The sequence below is a fragment of the Pomacea canaliculata genome, linkage group LG10 (genome assembly GCF_003073045.1).
Source record: "Pomacea canaliculata isolate SZHN2017 linkage group LG10, ASM307304v1, whole genome shotgun sequence".
Lineage (NCBI taxonomy): Eukaryota > Metazoa > Mollusca > Gastropoda > Architaenioglossa > Ampullariidae > Pomacea > Pomacea canaliculata.
Window position 1 is genome coordinate 14539087 of NC_037599.1, and position 22464 is coordinate 14561550.

The following is a 22464-nucleotide window of genomic DNA, read 5'->3' on the forward strand; positions in this document are numbered from 1 at the left end:
ATCCTTCTAGCAGACTTCCGGAAATTGTAACTTCCGCTGTAGCATGCGCATGCGTCGCTTAGTCGTCGATCGGTTGCTCTCGCTCTGAAAGATGTTCTATCTTATTGGACTAGGACTTGGAGACGTCAAAGACATAACAGTAAAAGGTCTAGAAATTGTCAAAAATTCAAAGCGAGTATACCTCGAAGCGTACACGTCGATACTCACTGTTGGAAAGGAACAGTTGGTAAGATTGTGTAAGCTGACGAGCATCACAAGAAATAAACGAAAAACATTGCCAGTACCTAGAACGATAGTTAATTAGAGACACGAAGTCGACTTTCCAAAAAATAAGAAGAAATTTATAAATATCATGTAAATATTTGTCATCTATAAACTGAATAATCTATATAACTATATATGTGTGAAAATACGTTAGGTCACATCAACGTAAACAATCGATGTCCTGGTGCTTAGCTTTATACTTTCAAGTCTGATTCTTGCTTTTTAAAGTTCAAAGGTGGATAGAGCCATAGTTATAAAAAAATGTTTTTGTGGGGTTTAAAAGAGTTCACTTCTCTTTCGGCATATGGAAGTATTTTGCTATTGCATAAAATTGTAACTTCCATCTTAAATTCTGTTTCATTGTTATACAGACATGTCATAAAAGATCAGTATGCCTCTTTCAGTGTTGGCTGAATTGAACAGTAATCATTTGAATGCATTATTTTTGAAGGAAGAGTTTTATGGCCGAGAAATCGTGTTAGCAGATCGTGACACAACTGAATTGAATTCAGGTAGGTATGTTTTATTAAAATCTTTTTGTTCCATCTTATGTAAACACTTGTGCCTACTGTGTACCATTTGAGCATGTACAGTAAATACTCACTTAACATTTTTGATAGGTTCTTGGAAACTGTGACTAAGCTAAATGACAACAAAATCATAGGCTAATTGTTAGGTATATAATCAAGGGTTAAGCTTTAAGAATATGCTTTTTAGTCACAAATCTTCATCAACCTTTTAAAGAAAGACCCAAAACATATGGGAGAACCTGGAGAAAAACATATATAGACATGGAGACAATGTGTAAATTTCACACTGACAACAATCTCAGATGGAAATCTATTAATTTCTTTTCTCATCAACGACATTGGAGAAAACAAAGCTAAGTGAAGACTTAATATGTTAGTATTAAGAATTATAAATTTTACTATGCTCCATTGCATCTAGTGGATAGAGTTCTATTTATAGAAGCATGTTGAGATAAGAGACATCTGCACCAGAATTATTTCTTATTTATTAATATTGTGTGTGCATTTGGCTTGCAGATGTACTACTAGACGGGGCAGATGTAGATGATGTGGCATTTTTGGTGGTTGGAGATCCTTTAGGGTATAATACTACTTCCTCTGTTATCTGTAGTATTTTGTAAAATCATTTGTTGGAGCATTTACAAATTAACAGATTAGAAAAAGTAAAGATACCACAATGTATCACTACATTTAATGTGAAAAAAATTGGACAGCCTTCCAATTCTCCGGGATGACAAAATTATAATGATGGGGTAAGGTTTTTAGCTGTAAAATTTTTAAGTACGGCAGAGTTGATTTTCACCTATATTTGTTAACTAGATGAGACCTGTGTGTTCAAATACTTAGATTTTGGAACAATATCTGAAAAGTAAACGTTAATTATTATGGATGTACAATTTTTTTAATTGTTAGTTTTTTTGGTCTTCAAATGGTCAAAGTTTTTAAGCTTAGTTTAATCACTGTTGTATGCTGGATAATTTGTCTATAAACGTTTTACTAGACTGTTATGAACTATAAAATCAGATCTGTGGGTTTTGGCTCGATCAAAATACTGTACTGCTTCTAAGAGAATAACAAAGCAACAAAGGAAAATTTCTATCTCTGTTGCGACCAGATATAGACAATAAAGATGTATTGTATAAAATATGCACTCATACAGATACAGGCTTTTCAAAATGAATAATAATAATAAAGTTCATTTATATAATGCCATATCTCAGCCATATAAGGTCATGGTGTATTACAAATAGTAATTATAACAACAAAAATAATGGGAGAAAAAAATGGAAGAAACCAAGACGACAAGGTTTCCAGAAGTAAGGCTAAAAAAGAAATGAATCATGATAATTATTTTTTTTAACAGAGCAACAACACACAGTGATCTCATCCTTCGAGCAGTACAAAAAGGAATTCGGTACCAAATCATTCACAATGCTTCGATCGTGAATGCTGTTGGCTGCTGTGGTCTCCAGGTGCAGCAATTTCTAACTTAAAGCATGTGTTATCTTGACCTTAATTGTTTCTTTTTTGTGCTTTAATAGTACATGACCATTTATTGTAATCACTTGGTAAATTAGACTGCAGTGAAAGGCTTAAAAGAGGACTAGATTTTTAGCTATATAAAATTTGTGTGGACAAATCTCAAAAATTATTAAAATTAGAGATCTGCAAAGTCCACACATCTGAAAGTGGATATTTTATAGAAAAATTATTTAACTCTCTCTATACGGTGCCCTCGATTTAATATAAAATAATAGAAAATAATAGAAAATACAAGATCGTGGTGTTAAGGGAAGATTAATAAATGTAATTAAGGGTACATACGAAAAGGGAGAATCTTGTGATAAGCGATTTCTTTAAAAGTAGTCATGTCGGTCAAGCGGAGAATCTTTCTCCTTTATTATTTGCAATTGATCTGAATGACTTGACAAGACATCTCTTAGCAGACTTTGTAAGTAGTCTGTCTAGAGACTAGCCAAACTGATACCAAACGATCTTACTCCTCTAAAATGCGTTGTGCTTTTAAATTATTCCTATTACTGTATGCAGATGATACTGTTATTTGTTTTTAAACATCAGAAAACCCAGAGAATGCTTAAGACACCATGAAAAAGTACTCTGACAAGTGGAACTTGACAATCTACCCCACCTTGTATAGTGGTTAGAGAGTGTGGCTCCTTGTTAGTCTTATTATTTAAAAAGTAAAATGCTCAGTTTTTGGTTTAAATTGATTAATGCAAATAGCAGTAATAAATTGTCAAGTGTTGTATATATAAATGCTTCTAAATTTACGTGAAAGAAATGTCTAATCATATCAGTACTGTCCAGACAACCCTACAAGATCTTGGCATAATTAGAATATGGTTGAATCACAAAAGCTTAAATATATCAGGTGATTTGGTTTAAGAAGAAAATAGATATGTCCCTTCAGGATCATTGTATCCAGAGTTGGCTGGTGGAACTAGACTCCAAACAAGTTTACTCAAATTATGGAATGTTCAAAAGTACATTTTCACTAGAACCTTGTTTTAAAATATTTCTTTCTCATGATTATCTCCCTCTAATAAAATTTAGTACATTGAATAACTACTTTCCAGTGAATGTATTCAAACTGAGCTCCCTAAAAATTAAAAAAATTAAAGGCTTTTTAGACTGTAATACCAAGAATGTATAGAAATGAATTTCATTATCTATTTAATTGTAAAAAAAATTGCATAAAAAGTAATTTACCAACTAACTAGGCTCATAATACTAATATTTATTATCCATTAATTATTAACTTCAATAAATTAAAAGACCCTCACTAGATTAGGTCGATTTGTAAAGTGGATGGTTACTTAGAAGAGTTAATAGAATTACTGAATGAGAGAGAGAGAGTATACACATACATAAGGATATGAGTAGGTGTATGTGACAAATGAGGGGAGCAGAAACATCCCAATGCACACTGACCAAACAACTCATGTCATTTATAAAAAAGGCCAATGTCACAGTAGACCTTTTTTTGAAATGGTTTCGCCCGTGCGAGGGAAGGTAGGAGTACACGTTTCACTTCAGCTTTCTAAACGTCAACAGCAAGTACTCGGCTCAGAAAGATGTTTTATTTGTTAGGTTAGTGCCTGTGACAGTATGCTCTGGTAGAAGTCGTTTCGCCTCAGCTCTCAGACCCTACAGCAAGAGTGAGGAAGACGTTTTATTGCCAGGCTAGTCAGCAGTGCCTGTGATGTCCACCCCGCCTATAGTCCAGGTAGTAATTGGAGACGACTGGCCGCTAGCAGTTCGCATGGCGTGTACTCCTACCTTCCCTCGCACAGGTGATACCATTGATGTTCCAACAGTAAACATCGGCCTTTAAGCTATTATAAACCAACCAGTGAAATGTGTGTAGGCGTGAGAGGGATATTGTATATAAAGGAATGTGTGTGAATATATATTTTATAAATATCTCAATACCACTTAGAGGGTAACAGATTAATAAAGAATTTTGAATCCTAAACCTGCAATATTAATAATATAGCTTATGTTTTTCTGATAATTTTATAGTTCATTATTTAGATCATTTTGTGGATGAGAGTTTCCTTTTTTTTTTTTGTTGTTGCATACCTTTAACCAAAGATAATTTTGTGTGTGTGTATCCACTTTTCTCTCCTGTGCTCACAGCAGAGATATTTCTGGGTGTGTTTAGTACATTAAAAGTTGTGATGCAGCATATTACCAAAGCTGTTTAAAAATTAGTCCTGCAATTTACATAGCTTATTTAGTTGTTACTAGTAAAAGAGATACAGGATTCCCTTCTTTGTTTAGGCTTTCATGATCGAAGCATGTGTTGAAAATAAAGTAAGGAATTGTATTTTTTCACAATCTTTTCAGCTCTACAACTTTGGTGAAACAGTTTCCATAGTATTCTGGACAGATACATGGCAGCCAGAAAGTTTCTATGACAAAATAATTATAAACAGAGAGAGAGGAATGCACACCTTATGTCTTCTAGGTGAGTTTAACATTTTAAAATGAATTTGTATTGTTTATTATAGCCATTTACTTAATAACACTTTATTTATCCCACATGGAAATTAGGGGTAGCTTGATATGAAAGCACAAAACAATTCCACAACATATTCATATCTGCCAAACAGACTCATCAGGCAGCTGCATTCATTCACACACATATTCAAAAGTCACACTGCTAAAACAAGGAACAGTCTCAATCCGTTGGTCATGCATGTCAGTAAACAGAATATTTTATCCTGTCATTTTTTTTTCATTTTAGAGAAAATGCATTTATATTCATTTGAGAAGCATACATTTGTTATTTTCTGAAAGATGTTGCTTAATTGCAAGTAAATTTATTTTCCAGATATCAAAATGAAGGAACAGTCTCTTGAAAATCTTATGAGGTAAGAGTTATTACTTACAAGTTTTACAAAGCTGTCATAAATCATAATACAGCTATTGTTATATGAATAAACTATTGGGATTGCATACTTTTAAGTCTCATTCTTTTGTTGGGGAAGGAGAACGAGGAAAAATTTCTCAATTTGTAACTTTGAAGGAGTATTTTCAACCCTTCTCATGGCATTATAATTTTTTTTTATTGCTTTCATATGGAAAGAGTGATTTCTTCAAAGTTTGTGACCACTGAATTTTAACTGACATTCTTTATGTTGACTTAATTCATGTAGTTCATTATCATAGTAATAAAATATGAATGGTTATCAATAAATAATAATAATACAAATACTTTTAATAAATAGGCCATAATTTTCAGGAAACAAAATATCTATGAACCACCACGGTTTATGAGTGTCAGCCAAGCTGCCCAGCAGTTGATCAAAATTATTCAGAGGAGAAAAGGAGAAGGGACAGAAAGCACTGGTATTAATGAAACAACTCTTTTGGTTTGGAGTCTTTTTTTTCAATAAAGCTTTTATTTTATGCTACATTTTATAAAAAGGATTCTGCATGAATGTCTCCAACTTACTTTGTAAGACAGTAGTATTTTACAAATTGCTATATTCTTTTTGCAGCACTTCTACCAAGTACAGTGTGTGTGGCTATGGCACGAGTTGGAGCAGATGATCAAAAGATTGTGGTAGCTAATTTACGGCAGTTGACCAGCATAGACATGGGCACCCCACTGCACTCTTTGGTCATCCCTGGTAACATGCACCCTATCGAGCTGGACATGCTTAAACTGTTTGCCATGGATCATAGTATTAAGGAGCAACTATCTGTTTTGGCATCTGCCTCATGCTCACATTAGCATAAACCTGTTAACAGTCAACCAGATTCTTACAGGAAAATATGGACCTTTTGGTGGGACAAATACAACTGGCAAGACTTGAGATGTAATATCTGTGGTGTTATTTTTTATGTAAGGCATACAAGTTAAGTTGCAGAATACAGATTTCGTCATAATTTTTTTTATTCACTCCTTTTTTTTTCTTTCTTTTTTTTTTTTTTTTATCGTCATTTGACTTACCTTCCAGCTTAATAAACACAAAATTTGTACAATGCATACTCACACTCCTAAAGAGCATGCATTTAGTGCTTAAGAACAAGAATGAGACATGGGCAACATACGAGGGACAGAACATGAACTATGGAAGGATAACAGTACCGATGATGAATAAAAACAAATACTGTACAGAAAACGCAGAATTGAATTGAGAATTAAAAATTAATATAAATATACAAATAAATATTTTTTTAAAAATATTAATATTTTATATAAACATAAAAATAAATATGAATTTAAATAATAAATAGAAATGAATATAAAAATTAATATAAATATAGAAAAATATGAATATCAATGTAAATATAAAAAGAAATATAAATGTAACAATAATTATAAATATTAATATATTTTGTATAAATATAAAAATATATAGAAATAAATATAAAAATAAACTTAAATATAAACATAAATTAAAAAATATATAAATAAATATAAACAGAAATAAATATAAAAATAAATTTAAATACAAAAATATAAATATAAAAACAAATATTAATATAAAAAATATAAATATAGAAATAAATATAAACATAGAAATAAATATAGAAACAAATATAAATATAGAAATAAATATGAATATAAAAATGAATATGAATATAAAAATAAATATAAATATTGAAATAAGTATTAATTTATTTTATATAAATATAAAAAGAAATTTAAAAATAAATGTAACAATAATTATAAAAATAAATATAAATTTTAAAATAAATATTAATATATTATTTTATGTGTCACGGACTGTCCGCAGACATGCGCATTCTTTCCACAAAAGATATAACAAGATCGCTTGAGGGTGGGCGTCCCTCCTTGAAGGCACCAAATATTATTGGGTACAAACAATTAAATAACTAAACAATGTATCAATGATCAGTGTACCACTCCTCCTTTCGTCATACAAGATATATTACCAATATAGTTCATCAATAATCCAACGCACTAATAGAGACAACGATAAAGCTGGTTCACACAAATAAAGTAGTGTAACTTGTAAGGTATTTAGCTGTCTCCGGTGCTGTATTTCCTTGACAAAATTCCAACGTTATTATCTACAGCATTATAATAGTAAATGTATGTTCTTGACAAAATCCATATGTTATTATATCCTAGTCTCTGCAACCCCCTCACGGCGAGGACGCGGACTCCAGAAAACACGACCAGTGATGTACGTCCAGCTTCTTCTGTGGAACTAATACGTCCACAAAGCTCGCAGAAGCAGCGAGTCGGTGAAGAAAAACCACAAATCCACCAAGCTATGTTCAGCCGTCCACTGGCCGCTTACCGTTCTTCCTACCGTTCTTTTTATCTCCTCTCTTTTAGTCGTCACCTTTTTGCCGTCACGTTATTTTGACGTCACAACTCATGTCATTTGCTCAAGGACTTCCCAGATAACATCCAGCCCACTACCCTAGACCAGATCAACAACAGTTGTCTACCTTTGCGCCATACCCCCTCTACTACTACTACGTACTTATTCGTTACATTATGTAAATATAAAAAATATATATAACAATAAATATAAATACATGTATAGAAATAAAGTTAAATATAAATGTAGAACTAAATATAAAAATAAACATGAATATAAATATATATCTAAAAATAAATTTAAATATAAAAATAAATATTAATTTATATGAATATAAAAATAAATTATAAAAATAAATATTAATTTATATGAATATAAAAATAAATTGAAATATAGAATTAACTATAAATATATTTTTATATTTAAATTTATATTTATATTTATTTCTATATTTATATACATATTAATTTTTATATTTAGTTTTATATTTACATTTATATTCATTTTCATATTTAAATTTATATTTATTTTTATATTTATATTCATACTTATTTTTATATTCATATTTATTTTATTTCTATATTTATATTAATTTTTATATTTAGTTCTATATTTATTTTTATTTATTTTTATATTTATATTAATTTTTATTTTTATATAGTTAGCACAGGCCTTCTGAGAAGTGCATCTATTCCAGTTATCTTGGAGTTACAGAAGTCCATTCTACAAGCAAAGGAAAGAGGTGACACAACATGTATCTTGAGGTCTAGAAAAAAAATGACAATACAAAGACGGGGTTGTAATGAGTATCCCAAACAACCTATGAACTCGACATACTAGAATGGAAGCCAATCAGCAAACACCTGCTGTATACCAGGAACAACTCCAGATTCATCAAGCTTAATTTCTGTCCTGTCCTGCAATGCACCTAAAGAGGAAGAGGACAAAAAAGACTTCCACAGCTTGACAGTGATGGAAAACATAATAGTAGTACAGAGAGATTTCAACGCTAAAGTAGAAAGTAAGATTTAAGGAAGAGAAAGAGTCATTGGAAAAGGTGTAAGGTATGAAACAGACAATTGCAGCATGTAGATTGATTATGTTATCCTGATGTCGTTTTGGATTTTTTCATCGGCAACTGCACCCTATGCGCATCGTACTCTCAACTTATCGAGGCCCTATATAGGTTACCTATATTGACGGGGGAGAGTACTCTTACCAACCAACAGCCATAACCCCTAATAATGGCACGTGACTTTTAGCCAATGGTGTACCACGTGATCGGAACTGCGCGCCATTTGCAAAGTTGTTTCTACACTTTTCGCAACAGGAATTATCATCAGCCGTCAATTCCAATACTGATACATGTGTTGGACTCTTCAATAACCGTACGTATAATTTATATACTCTAAATTAGCATAGTTATTGAGATTTTTGTTCCAGAAATGTCCAAGCTCAGTGCAGAATATTATAAGAGAAGAAAGATTAGAGTACACATTAACGCAATAAATGCACAAGTTTTCGAGAGAGAAGTAGAAATCGGGCCCAGCAGTTCTGAACGCTTGCAATTTGATAATTCTTTAGCCGTTAGCGATGCAGAGAATTCGGAGCTGTCAGAATTTCCTCAAATAAATTGCGATTACGAAAGTGTAGGTCACGAACTTTACCATTCGAAAGCAACAGAATTTCGACAGTTCCTTCTGTTTACTGGTATAGTAGCGTTAAAAGGCCATGTTTCTTACAGGCAGTATAATAATTTTGTCTCTTATTTATTATTTTGTGTGTGTGTGTGTCTTGCAAGTCCTGGGCTGTGTGTGAGCTATGCTGATTAGTCTCATATAACCTTTCATTTTTATGTGTTCAAGAAGCAGAGCGTTTGTATGGTAAGGGATTTTTGGTGTATAATGTACTTTGCTTTGTCACAAATTGCTGATACTGTGCCTCTGAATTTTATACCTTTTTAGGCCCGCTTAAACTTGTTCAAGCACCAAACTTTCCGCTGTAGCAGGTAATTAAGAATATTTGACAAAGTGCAGCAGAAGGATTGTGTTCCCAGTGGTGAACCCCAAAAACCTCATAGAGATAGTCTGTTGACAACTGATTGTGACTGGAAGTATCAATTCAGACAAATTAACTTTAATGGCATTTTCTCTACAACAAATGGCAATGACTGTATAATAGTCAATAATTTATTTTACTGTTATTCTAGATAGCTGGCTGCTGGCATTTAAAGATGAAAGTGATCACAGGATGTGCAACTGGCCACCACAGTCTGTTGAACCAGATTCCTCATGTTCTATGCTTCCAGTTCTCCTGCACAAGTCATTAAGTAAGTGCAATTTATTTTTTGATTCATAATATTCATAATTAATTCTTGTGCAGAAGAAAATTTATGAACTGTTTGAACACTATAACATGTCATTACGGCACAAACAGTGTAACTTTGGTTGTGATTTTGCACTATAAGAGTGAAAGTGACTAAAGTGGTTATATTAAAGTGAAATTTACGCTGTGCTTTTGGTCTTGAATTGTGACATCTAATCAGCATCTTTTGCCTTCACGCCTCCAGCGCCCCTTGTCTGGTGTTCTTCCTGCCAGCACAGGGACCCACAACCCCTTGGAAGGTAATTTGAAGTCATTTTGTTCATAATCATTTTAACATTTTGTTTGTTCTTACCCTCGGCCAAGACTTTTGAACAGTGTTTTTGTGAAATATAACTAGAAGTGCAAAATCCCAGGCTTCTTTTGCCATAGTGAAAAAAATTGAAATAAATAAGGATCACTATTTTACATGTTTTCTGCTATTGCGTTTGTTGCTTTCAGGTAAACAAGATAAACTACGGAAAGCTCTACAGCATATACTGTCTCTTCTGGAAGAGATGAAAACTGACGTGAAAAATAGGCTTGCGCAGATGGAGTGCCAAACCCAAGAAAAGGAGCTGACATCTGCCACAAGGGTTACAGTTTCCCTTAAAATCTTCAGAGGATGTAGAATGTCTCAAGTTGGATTTAAAGACAGATCCAGGAAAACGTGCACGCTTGGTATGTACTCTATTCTGATTTGTTAGGAGTCAAGTGTCTGTGTGCTGTTCCCTTTAAAGGTTTTCATAGCATTATATTGTATAATGTCTGCAGTACTAAAAAGTAACAAAAGCATTGTTATGGTGGCATGAATTACAGCTGATAATAAATTTTTGTAACCACTTTAGCTTGGTTATGAAGAAAAATATGAAACTTCCTTAATGGTTTTCATCCATATTTTGGTCTTAGAATACTAGTTCTCATAACATGTATCATGATACTGAGCACAGCAAGTTTTATTATAAAAAAGGATGTTTGTTTATTTTTGTCTGTTTCCAGGAATGCTATTTGGCAATGAGGGGAGGCTTTAGCTTAAAGCTCGTCAGGGGTATACTGTCTGTGCTATTTTCAACAGAATTAGCCCGGTGTTACAACTATAATGGCCTGAAGAACCACTCCTTTATTTTAAGAACAGTTCAGGGTAAGGATTTAAATATTTGACTTTGTGTTTTCATGAGTCATTGAGAAAAAATATTTCAGTGTGGTCGAATTACATTGCAAATTTTAAAATATGTACACATGTTTATGCAATGTCTGGTTCTTTTAATCAGCTGGTTAATACTGTGTAGAAAGGGATTAAGATGACAGTTTATGGATAGAGTTCTCCTGCCTATAGAAATTCTAACTGAAATTCCAATGAAGCTCCACTTGTAGTTCCTTTCTGTTTATATCGCTTTAAATGTCTGGATTATAGAATCAGTGAATTAAGTTCCTTGCCTAGACAAGGTAAAAGATTAAATATTTGTTACAGTTTAAATATAAGTAGCATTTCTAAATTAATCACGTGGTGACAATTTCTAACAGTAAATATATTCTTTTGACGTTATGGTAGTATCTGCTAGGTTAAGTTATAAATTCATTAGATTAAATAAATCACTGAGTTACAGGAACTTCGAGAGGGGACCCGCTAAAGTGGACGAGGTTTTCAAGAGAAGTCCCCAACAGCGGCAAGGCCCAAGAGCCTCCCTATGCCTACTCCATTTTGAGTCTGACGTCCGGGGCGGAGTGCAGTCCGTCGACGTCTTGGAGTGATATTCCGGGACCCAGTGTTCGGAATACGTAGCAGCGTGGAGTGTGTATTTCTGGTGTAGCATTGTGTGAGCGCCAGATACGGATATCCTGGAGGAAAACGTAGCAGCTTGGAGTGTGTATTAGTGTGTTGCGGGAGTGTGTCGGTGTACCTGCACGTTCACCGTGGACGGACTGAGTGTTTCTGACGCCGAGATACGTCGGACATTTTGATGCTTGCTGAAGTGACTCTGGCAGACGGTAACGTAAGTGTATTCATATTCTTTATCAGGGAGACCCTTTGTACTCTGGACCAGGTTCCAGATTGGTGCTCCAACCTCCGTTACAGGACGGATCAGTAACCAATGTATTACAGATGTTTTGACGAGTGAGAGGTAGAGATGTGTATTTTTTTTTGTGTGTGTTATTGAGGCAGCAGAGAAAAGTTTGTGTATCTATACTCTTCGTGGTACTCTCTATTTTTGTTTACCATTTGTGTACGACCTGTTGACGGCTATCCGCCTAGTGCGGGCGTAAGTACCAGCGCCCAGCGGGCTATGTGTGTAAAGAAAGACGAGAAGCCCATGGGACAGATCGTTGTCTTGTGTGTTGTTTGAATGCGCATGAATACCATGTGGGACACGGTGTGTGACATATTTGGTGACCCTGACGTGATCTGTCGTGTTTGGTATTGTGTTGTGCGGAAGCTGTCTTTTGTCGCTTATCATTTTCTGTTAGCACTACAATTTTTTTTTAGTGATTCTTTTGTGCGTGTTGTGGTCACCGTTTTTGGTTGCCACCCATTGCCTCATGACTTTATTTTGAAAAGTGCTGCCAGAACTTGTTACCAGCACTTTGTATTTTTTTTTTGTTTAATTATCTGGTATGTGCAGTTACGCCATGTGTGATCCTGTCTCCAGTTTTACGGGTCTACGGGTGTGTATAGTTCTACCCGTAGTAAGGGACTAGTTACTGTGCCTTCCTGTCTCTCGTCTGTCGCTAAGTTTTTCTGTTCTTCTTGATTGGATGTGTGAGTGAGTAGGAGTAAGAAGTCTTTTCTTTTTAGGGTAGCTTTTGCTCTCTTAAAATTTTAAGAAAAAAATTTTGGGCTTTCTCTAATTCTCTTTGCCATGTGATGCTGAGTGTGAACTTATAACAATTTAGTTCTTTCTGTGATTCATGTCGTAGTTTTGAGTGGAATTTGAAAAAGATTTGACAAATTCCTTGAGAAGCACTTTACCTTTCATGATATTTTGTTTTAGTGTAAGTGTAAGTGAATGCTAATTGTTTAGGTTCAGACTTAGCATTATGTTCATTTAGTTTTTATTTATTTTTTTTTTGTGACAGTGACAATTACTGCAAATTAATTTTGTGTTGAAATATTATCTGCAATAAGTATTGTGTGACTTAATTTTGTGTTTGTAGATTGCAAAGTTATTATTTTTTCTCTCTGATTATTGGTGATTATTTTGGTCTTGCTTGTATTGTTTTGTAGTTGTATTTCTCTTTAAATTTACCTTGAAAATTGATTATGTAGCTGAGTTGACATATCTCACTAGAGATATTAGTGGATTTTTGTGAATTAGTGAGATTAGAGGATTTTTTATGTTGAGATGTGAGAACTGATTTGAAAATCTTGTGTGATGATGATGATGATGTCGTTTTGTAGCGCGCTAGTGTGGAAACTAAGAGGAATTTGAAGAAGGTTTGATAAATTGGTATGAAGCATTGATGCATTAAGTAGGAAAAGTAGAGACCTGCGCTTTCATTGATGTTATGCTGTGTGCTATGCCACTATGCACACGTGATATTTAGAAATACTAAGCTGTGGGAGTAAGGCATTGTACCTTATACGTCGTAAGATATTGATGTTCACTAACAAGCGAAGTTGACCTTGTTGTAATTGAGGGATTGTTCTCCCTTTGTTTATTGATTGTGATAGCCACTTCAGTGTTATAGTTTGAAGATTGTGATCCTTCCTTTTGTTGGAATTGTGCTATTGTACTGCAACCCTATTGATAATCCGCTTGTTAGGATTAGTTTGTTTTTGGAAATTTTGTGTTTTCTTTTTAGAAGTAATCATGGATATTGAGGCCTTTAAAGCGCAAGGGGAGAGCATAGGTTTAACGGGCGAGGCGCTCACTAAGTATTTAATTCAGCGAATAGAGAAATATGAGAAGATGGAAAGGGAAGAGAGGCTTGAGAGAGAGAGAAATGACAGGGAATAAAGACGAGCGAAAGAACAGGCAGAAAGGGAAGAGAGGTTGGAAAAAGAAAAGATTCAGAGAGAAAGAACAGGCAGAATGGGAGGAGCGCGAGCGAGAAAGAGAGAGGGAATTTGAACTAGCTAGACTTAGGTTAGGAAATGGTCAACCTAATGGCGAGGCACAAGCAAGGGAAGTAACCCCTAAAGGATTTATTCCGAAATTACCTCTTTTTAAGGAAGATCTAGATGACATAGATTCTTTTCTTTTCCATTTTGAAGCCCATGCAGAAGCCCTCTGATGGCCCAGACATTTGTGGCCATTACATTTGTCCACTACAATTCAGGGGGAAGCTCTCAAGTTATATCACGCACTCTGTGTGCAGGGGCAAGTGGAGTATGAAGAGTTAAGAAAACAATTATTGTTTAAATTCCAGTGTACGGAGGACGGATTCAGAGAAAAACTGAGGTCAATGAGACCAGCTGAAGGAGAGTCTATGCCCGCTTTTCTGACTAGAGTAACCAGTTTACTGGATAGATGGATAACGTTGGCAGGGATAGACAAGTCATTCGAAAGCCTGCGAGACCTCGTCTTAAGAGAACAGATAATGCAGAGCATTTCTAAAGATATGGCAGTATTTCTAAAGGAAAGGGATCCTAAATCGGCAGCAGAAATGACAGAGTGGGCTGAGAAGTATCGGAAGGCCCATCCTAATAAAAAACAGCTTGCCGACAGGAAACAACCATGTTTGCGAATGCAAGCTGCACAACTCCAAGGACTGCCAGGCCTCATATGACTACTAATAGACCAACCCCTCCTAGTACAGGTAGTCCTCGGGTTACGACGGTCTCGAGTTGCGTCGTTTCGTGGTTACGACGCTCATTCCCACTTACGAGGATTAGCGAAAGTAGACTCATCTGATAACAGTGCATGAAAGAAAAGGAAGGCCATTACCATGGAGGTGAAAGTGGATATCATAAGGCAGTCTGAGAAGGGGAAACAGCAACAGAAATTGGCAGGTCATTAGGACTAAGTATTTCGACTGTCGCTACGATTATCAAGGATAAAGATCGCATCCTTGAACACGTGACAGGATCTGCTCCTATGAAAGCGACAGTGATAACAAAGCGTCCTGTACTGCACAATATTTTACCGTACTTATGTTTATTGATAATGATGTAGGGTACTGTGTTAGGATAGGCTAAGTGTTTGCAGTACTGTACTGTTATTGTGGTACAGTACTGTATGAACGTATGATCCGACACGTCAAAATTCGGTTTACGACGCCGCGTTAAGAACGGATCCCCGTCGTAAGTCGAGGACTACATGTACCTACTCTCATAGGACTCCACCAGTCGACAACAGAAATAGGCCGGCGGCCGTTGAGAGAAGAAAAACGAACAGTATCACCAAACCAGTCCAAGCCTGATTCTGTCATACCAAGTACAAGACTTCAGTGTTTTACATGCCAAGGTTATGGACACAAAGCACGCTTCTGTGCCAATAATAGACAACGAGTTCAACCCGCTTGGGTATGCGATGCAAACCAGGAAGTGGCAAACGTCGCAGTCTTGTGTTCTACCACCACGCAAGAGGCGGGGTCATTGCCTCTTTACCCCCGGGCTGGTAAAAGCAAAAGCGATTAAGGGATACTGGAGCGACTACAGCTGGCATTCGAGCGAGCTTAGTGGCACCTTCAGAATATCTGGGGAAAAGCCAAACGTGTCTTACCTTCGGAGGACGTAAGGAAGTATTTAGCACGAGAGCAGGTGGACACTCCTTTCTTCACTGGACCTCTTACATGTTGCGTAAGCAAGAATCCAGTAACTGATGTCATAATAGGCAACGTTCCCGGCGTGCAAGAGGTAACGATCACAGCCGAATACCAACCTGTATCAACAAGCGCTGCAGTAGTGACAAGAGCACGAGCCAGGGAAGCGAACCAAGCACCCACACTCTTGAGTCCAGCCTTACCAGCAGTAGGCATTTCTAAATCGGAGTTAATCCAAAAGCAGAGGGAAGATCGCACCCTAACGCCTTAGTTTTCGAAAACAGACTGGTTAAAGAGCTCCTTCAAAGTGAAGAAGGGTATCCTTTACGGACATTTTCAACGGCCACAGCAATCAGATGTCACTCCAGTAGTTGTGCCACAGGCTCTAAGATCTACTGTCTTGGAATACGCCATGACAGCTCATTCGCCGGACACCAAGGCGCGAGAAATACTCTCGAAATAGTCTTAAGCCACTTTTGGTGGCCTAGCATACGGAGGGACGTATGCCAGTATTGCCAAACTTGTGACATATGCCAAAGAACGTCAGCTAAGGGACGGAAATTAGGATAGCAGACGCTCTGTCACGAGCGGAAATAATACCTTGAAATCTCCTGTTTTTGTGCTAAAAAAATAAAATGCTCATTGCTGGTTTTTTTTTTTTTTTTTGTTTTGTTTTTTTGTAGAGAGTTATGGACATGGTCAGTTTGCGACCTGTCCAGCTGATTAATTGTATTGTATTTGTCTTGAAAGAGGTATCTTGTTGATTTTCATGCTTTAATCTCTTAGAAAATTTGATATGAAGAGTAAATAATATGAAATGTGAATAATGATTGTACTTGTGGTGATACGAACAGACTTATGTATACAAAAGGCAAGCGAAAGCTTGATTTCTCTATGCGCGCACACATTGTGTTTAACTTGAGCCTAAATGAATGTTATAATAGTCACTTAGAAAAATGTTTTGTAACATTTTTTATTTAGGGGAGGGAGGACCAGTCCGTGCCTCCTGTGTGTTTTGTTTTGTTTTTTTGTTGGGAGCGTGTGACAGTGCCCGTGCCCGTGCCTCTCGCGGCAAGGCAGTGAGTAGTGTTCACCTCGCACTCTAGCGCAGTGAACTGGGATAGAGGATTCCCAACGCCACCGCCTAGACGGTCGGTCGTACTGTATGTCTGGATTATAGAATCAGTGAATTAAGTTCCTTGCCTAGACAAGGTAAAAGATTAAATATTTGTTACAGTTTAAATATAAGTAGCATTTCTACTTGTCACGTGGTGACTTAATTTCTAACAGTAAATATATTCTTTTGACGTTATGTTATGTCACGTGGTGACAATTTCTAACAGTAAATATATTCTTTTGACGTTATGGTAGTATCTGCTAGGTTAAGTTATAAATTCATTAGATTAAATAAATCACCGAGTTACAGTAACTTCGAGAGGGGACCCGCTAAAGTGGACGAGGTTTTCAAGAGAAGTCCCCAAGAGCCTCCATATGCCTACTCCATTTTGAGTCTGACGTCCGGGGCGGAGTGCAGTCCGTCGAAGTCTTGGAGTGATATTCCGGGACCCAGTGTTAGGAATACGTAGCAGCGTGGAGTGTGTATTTCTGGTGTAGCATTGTGTGAGCGCCAGATACGGATATCGTGGGGAAATACGTAGCAACTTGGAGTGTGTATTTCTAGTGTAGCATTGTGTGAGCGCTCATCTTTATGAGCGTTTTTACTTATGCAATCATTGCAAGACTTGGTATTTATATGGTTATGTTGAGGTACCTAAAATTATAAATACCAGCTGAAAAAGATATCTGGGATTTGCCATATAGGGCCCATAATGAACCAATTTGCGTTTTCTTTGTTGGGACCTAAATAGGTTTTCCATATGCCAAACCCCCCCCCCCCCGGATTCTGCAATATAGGGTCCACGTGGGTCCTGTTTTCTAATGCTACTCGCGTGAGAGCTAACTGGGCGTTCGAAGCCATGATAGTTAAAACCATCAATCCCTTTTGTAACTAAGTATATGCTTAAATTCTGGTGCAAGCTTGTTTCTGATATACAATTTTCGTGGCTACGCGTGACACAGTGTTACAGCAAAAAATCGGAAAATCCTTAGCATTGTAGTGAGTAAAAATGTCAAGCTGTAAAAATTCGGAAGGGGGCATATCACAAGGAGCGTTTCTGACATAAAATTTTTTTATATCACTGCAATTGAATACTTCTCCGCAAAACGTGAGAAATCATAGCGATCGTAGGTCTATATTATCTTTGAAGCTTGTGAAAATTTTCTTCCTGGTGGCATAATTTGGGTGTTCTGAAAACCTTTTTAGGTCTCCCGATTACTGTTATGCTATGGCAGTCAATAGTCTACAATAGTATGTCGACATCAAAGTTGTAAATTAAATTGAGTTACATGTCCTGTTGGTAGTTTCAGCACACTGTGACTGAGTCCCTGCCTTAGTAAAACTCGATAGGAAAAAAAGGTTTCTCAAAACATCCAAACTGTAGCCATCAGGATGGAAATTTCAAGAAAATTCCTGTCGAATTTTAAAAAAATTGAAAACAAAAAATTTTTTTTTTCATCCTGTTTACTGAGTTGCCGACCCGTGCCGCACGTGGAAATTCTGTTTTTGTTGCAGAGCGAAAAGCAAGCGCCATCCGGCGCGCACGAAATGCAATGATGTGACATTCCTTAGCACTGTAGTGGGTGTTGTAAATTGTTTGTTGGAAGTTTCAACTTTATGTGACTGAGTGCCTGCCTTAGGAAAACTCGGTGTTCAGGAGAAAAAAGGTTTCTCAAAATATCCAAATTGTAGCCATTAGGATGGAAATTTCCAGAAAATGCATGCGAATTTTTTTTTTTATTTTTTTTTCCCTCCTGATTAAGGTTTACTATGGAAGTCTACAATAGTGTATGAAACTGCATCAACCATAAGGGAGACATTGGAAATCACTGCAATTGAATAGTTGTTTGAAAACCATGGGAAAATCATAGGTCAATATTATCTTTGAAGCTTGTGGAAAATTCCTTCCTGATGGCTACAATTTGGGTGTTTTGAAACCTTCATTTGTCTCCTAATTACTGAGTTATCAATAGCAGTCAGTAATCTACATAAGTATGCCATCATCTGGTCCTAAAAGTTGACAATTGAGTAGTGCTATATGTCCTGTTGAAAATTTCAACATTCTGACTGCCTTAGTAAAACATGGTGTTCAGGAGAAAAATGATTCTTAAAACATCCATATTGTAGCCATTAGGATGGAAATTTCAAGAAAATTCCTGTCGAATTTTTAAAAAGTTTAAAACAAAATTTTTTATTTTTTCATCCTGTTTACTGAGTTGCCGACCCGTGCCGCACGTGAAAATTCTGTTTTTGTTGCAGAGCGAAAAGCAAGCGCCATTGGGCTCGTACGAAATGCAATGATGTGACATTCCTTAGCACTCTAGTATGTGTTGTAAATTGTTTGTTGGAAGTTTCAACTTTATGTGACTGAGTGCCTTCCTTAGGAAAACTCGGTGTTCAGGAAAAAAAGGTTTCTCAAAACATCCAAATTGTAGCCATTAGGATGGAAATTTCAAGAAAATGCGTGCGAATTTTTTTTTTCCTCCTGATTACTAAGCTTTGCTATGGAAGTCTACAATCATGTATGAAACAGCATCAACCAAAAGAGAGACATTACAAATCACTGCAATTGAATAGTTCTTTGAAAACCATGGAAAAATCATAGCGAGCGTAGATCGGTATTATCTTTGAGGCTTGTGGAAAGTTTCTTCCTGTTGGCTTTCATTTGGGTGTTTTGTAAACCTTCATCTGTGTCCTAATTACTGAGTTATACAATGGCAGTCAGTAATCTACAACAGTATGCCATCATCTGGTCCAAAAAGTTGTCAATTGAATATTGCTACATGTCCTGTTGGATGTTTCAACTTGATGTGACTGAGTGCCTGCCTTAGGAAAACTCGGTGTTCAGGAGAAAAAGGTTTCTCAAAACATCCCAATTGTAGCCATTAGGATGGAAATTTCCAGAAAATGCATACGAATTTTTTTTTAATTTTTTTTCCCTCCTGATTAAGGTTTACTATGGAAGTCTACAATAGTGTATGAAACTGCATCAACCAAAAGGGAGACATTGGAAATCACTGCAATTGAATAGTTGTTTGAAAACCATGGGAAAATCATAGGTCAATATTATCTTTGAAGCTTGTGGAAAATTCCTTCCTGATGGCTACAATTTGGGTGTTTTGAAAACCTTCATTTGTCTCCTAATTACTGAGTTATCAATAGCAGTCAGTAATCTACATAAGTATGCCATCATCTGGTCCTTAAAGTTGACAATTGAGTAGTGCTACATGTCCTGTTGAAAATTTCAACATTCTGACTGCCTTAGTATAACACGGTGTTCAGGAGAAAAATGATTCTTAAAACATCCATATTGTAGCCATTAGGATGGAAATTTCAAGAAAATTCCTGTCGAATTTTTAAAAAGTTTAAAACAAATTTTTTTTTTTTTCATCCTGTTTACTGAGTTGCCGACCCGTGCCGCACGTGGAAATTCTGTTTTTGTTGCAGAGCGAAAAGCGAACGCCATTGGGCTCGTACGAAATGCAATGATGTGACATTCCTTAGCACTCTAGTATGTGTTGTAAATTGTTTGTTGGAAGTTTCAACTTTATGTGACTGAGTGCCTGCCTTAGGAAAACTCGGTGTTCAGGAGAAAAAAGGTTTCTCAAAATATCCAAATTGTAGCCATTAGGATGGAAATTTCCAGAAAATGCATGCGAATTTTTTTTTAATTTTTTTTTTCCTCCGGATTAAGGTTTACTATGGAAGTCTACAATAGTGTATGAAACTGCATCAACCAAAAGGGAGACATTGGAAATCACTGCAATTGAATAGTTGTTTGAAAACCATGGGAAAATCATAGGTCAATATTATCTTTGAAGCTTGTGGAAAATTCCTTCCTGATGGCTACAGTTTGGGTGTTTTGAAAACCTTCATTTGTCTCCTAATTACTGAGTTATCAATAGCAGTCAGTAATCTACATAAGTATGCCATCATCTGGTCCTAAAAGTTGACAATTGAGTAGTGCTACATGTCCTGTTGAAAATTTCAACATTCTGACTGCCTTAGTATAACATGGTGTTCAGGAGAAAAATGATTCTTAAAACATCCATATTGTAGCCATTAGGATGGAAATTTCAAGAAAATTCCTGTCGAATTTTTAAAAAGTTTAAAACAAAATTTTTTATTTTTTCATCCTGTTTACTGAGTTGCCGACCCGTGCCGCACGTGAAAATTCTGTTTTTGTTGCAGCGCGAAAAGCAAGCGCCATTGGGCTCGTACGAAATGCAATGATGTGACATTCCTTAGCACTCTAGTATGTGTTGTAAATTGTTTGTTGGAAGTTTCAACTTTATGTGACTGAGTGCCTGCCTTAGGAGAGAACTCGGTGTTCAGGAGAAAAAAGGTTTCTCAAAACATCCAAATTGTAGCCATAAGGATGGAAATTTCAAGAAAATTCCTGTCGAATTTTAAAAAAATTGAAAACAAAAAAATTTTTTTTTTCATCCTGTTTACTGAGTTGCCGACCCGTGCCGCACGTGGAAATTCTGTTTTTGTTGCAGAGCGAAAAGCAAGCGCCATCCGGCGCGCACGAAATGCAATGATGTGACATTCCTTAGCACTGTAGTGGGTGTTGTAAATTGTTTGTTGGAAGTTTCAACTTTATGTGACTGAGTGCCTGCCTTAGGAAAACTCGGTGTTCAGGAGAAAAAAGGTTTCTCAAAATATCCAAATTGTAGCCATTAGGATGGAAATTTCCAGAAAATGCATGCGAATTTTTTTTAAATTTTTTTTTTCCTCCGGATTAAGGTTTACTATGGAAGTCTACAATAGTGTATGAAACTGCATCAACCATAAGGGAGACATTGGAAATCACTGCAATTGAATAGTTGTTTGAAAACCATGGGAAAATCATAGGTCAATATTATCTTTGAAGCTTGTGGAAAATTCCTTCCTGATGGCTACAATTTGGGTGTTTTGAAAACCTTCATTTGTCTCCTAATTACTGAGTTATCAATAGCAGTCAGTAATCTACATAAGTATGCCATCATCTGGTCCTTAAAGTTGACAATTGAGTAGTGCTACATGTCCTGTTGAAAATTTCAACATTCTGACTGCCTTAGTATAACACGGTGTTCAGGAGAAAAATGATTCTTAAAACATCCATATTGTAGCCATTAGGATGGAAATTTCAAGAAAATTCCTGTCGAATTTTTAAAAAGTTTAAAACAAATTTTTTTTTTTTTTCATCCTGTTTACTGAGTTGCCGACCCGTGCCGCACGTGGAAATTCTGTTTTTGTTGCAGAGCGAAAAGCGAACGCCATTGGGCTCGTACGAAATGCAATGATGTGACATTCCTTAGCACTCTAGTATGTGTTGTAAATTGTTTGTTGGAAGTTTCAACTTTATGTGACTGAGTGCCTGCCTTAGGAAAACTCGGTGTTCAGGAGAAAAAAGGTTTCTCAAAATATCCAAATTGTAGCCATTAGGATGGAAATTTCCAGAAAATGCATGCGAATTTTTTTTTAATTTTTTTTTTTCCTCCGGATTAAGGTTTACTATGGAAGTCTACAATAGTGTATGAAACTGCATCAACCAAAAGGGAGACATTGGAAATCACTGCAATTGAATAGTTGTTTGAAAACCATGGGAAAATCATAGGTCAATATTATCTTTGAAGCTTGTGGAAAATTCCTTCCTGATGGCTACAGTTTGGGT

The 22464-nt window shown here is 36.0% G+C and overlaps 1 protein-coding gene and 1 long non-coding RNA gene across 4 annotated transcripts; both read left to right on the forward strand.

Annotated features, from left to right (window-relative positions):
* The first annotated feature begins 27 nt into the window (after window positions 1–27).
* On the forward strand, window positions 28–6212 carry LOC112574548 (diphthine methyl ester synthase-like). The gene is made up of 8 exons (XM_025255702.1): window positions 28–226; window positions 716–776; window positions 1311–1374; window positions 2158–2266; window positions 4665–4785; window positions 5152–5191; window positions 5563–5669; window positions 5822–6212. Exons 1-8 carry the CDS (start codon window positions 92–94, stop codon window positions 6055–6057), a joined length of 873 nt encoding a protein of 290 aa, XP_025111487.1. The 5' UTR covers window positions 28–91; the 3' UTR covers window positions 6058–6212.
* A 792-nt stretch (window positions 6213–7004) lies between these two features.
* LOC112574040 lies at window positions 7005–13355 on the forward strand. 3 transcript variants are annotated; one of them, XR_003101333.1, is made up of 6 exons: window positions 7005–7802; window positions 8286–9953; window positions 10194–10248; window positions 10448–10666; window positions 10985–11126; window positions 11593–13355. It is a non-coding gene; the product is annotated as an uncharacterized LOC112574040 (long non-coding RNA). The 3 variants fall into 3 exon arrangements; XR_003101334.1 differs by lacking the exon at window positions 7005–7802 and having other exon boundaries at window positions 8195–9012; window positions 9834–9953; XR_003101332.1 differs by lacking the exon at window positions 7005–7802 and having other exon boundaries at window positions 8195–9953.
* Window positions 13356–22464: the final 9109 nt, after the last annotated feature.

Bases quoted from the DNA above. Each gene is read 5' to 3' on its own strand.
- LOC112574548 (XM_025255702.1), top strand. From the start codon at position 92: ATGTTCTATCTTATTGGACTAGGACTTGGAGACGTCAAAGACATAACA. The intron at 4,786-5,151 runs GTGAGTTTAACA...TTTATTTTCCAG, and splicing joins GCACACCTTATGTCTTCTAG to ATATCAAAATGAAGGAACAG. The intron at 5,670-5,821 runs GTATTAATGAAA...TTCTTTTTGCAG, and splicing joins AGAAGGGACAGAAAGCACTG to CACTTCTACCAAGTACAGTG.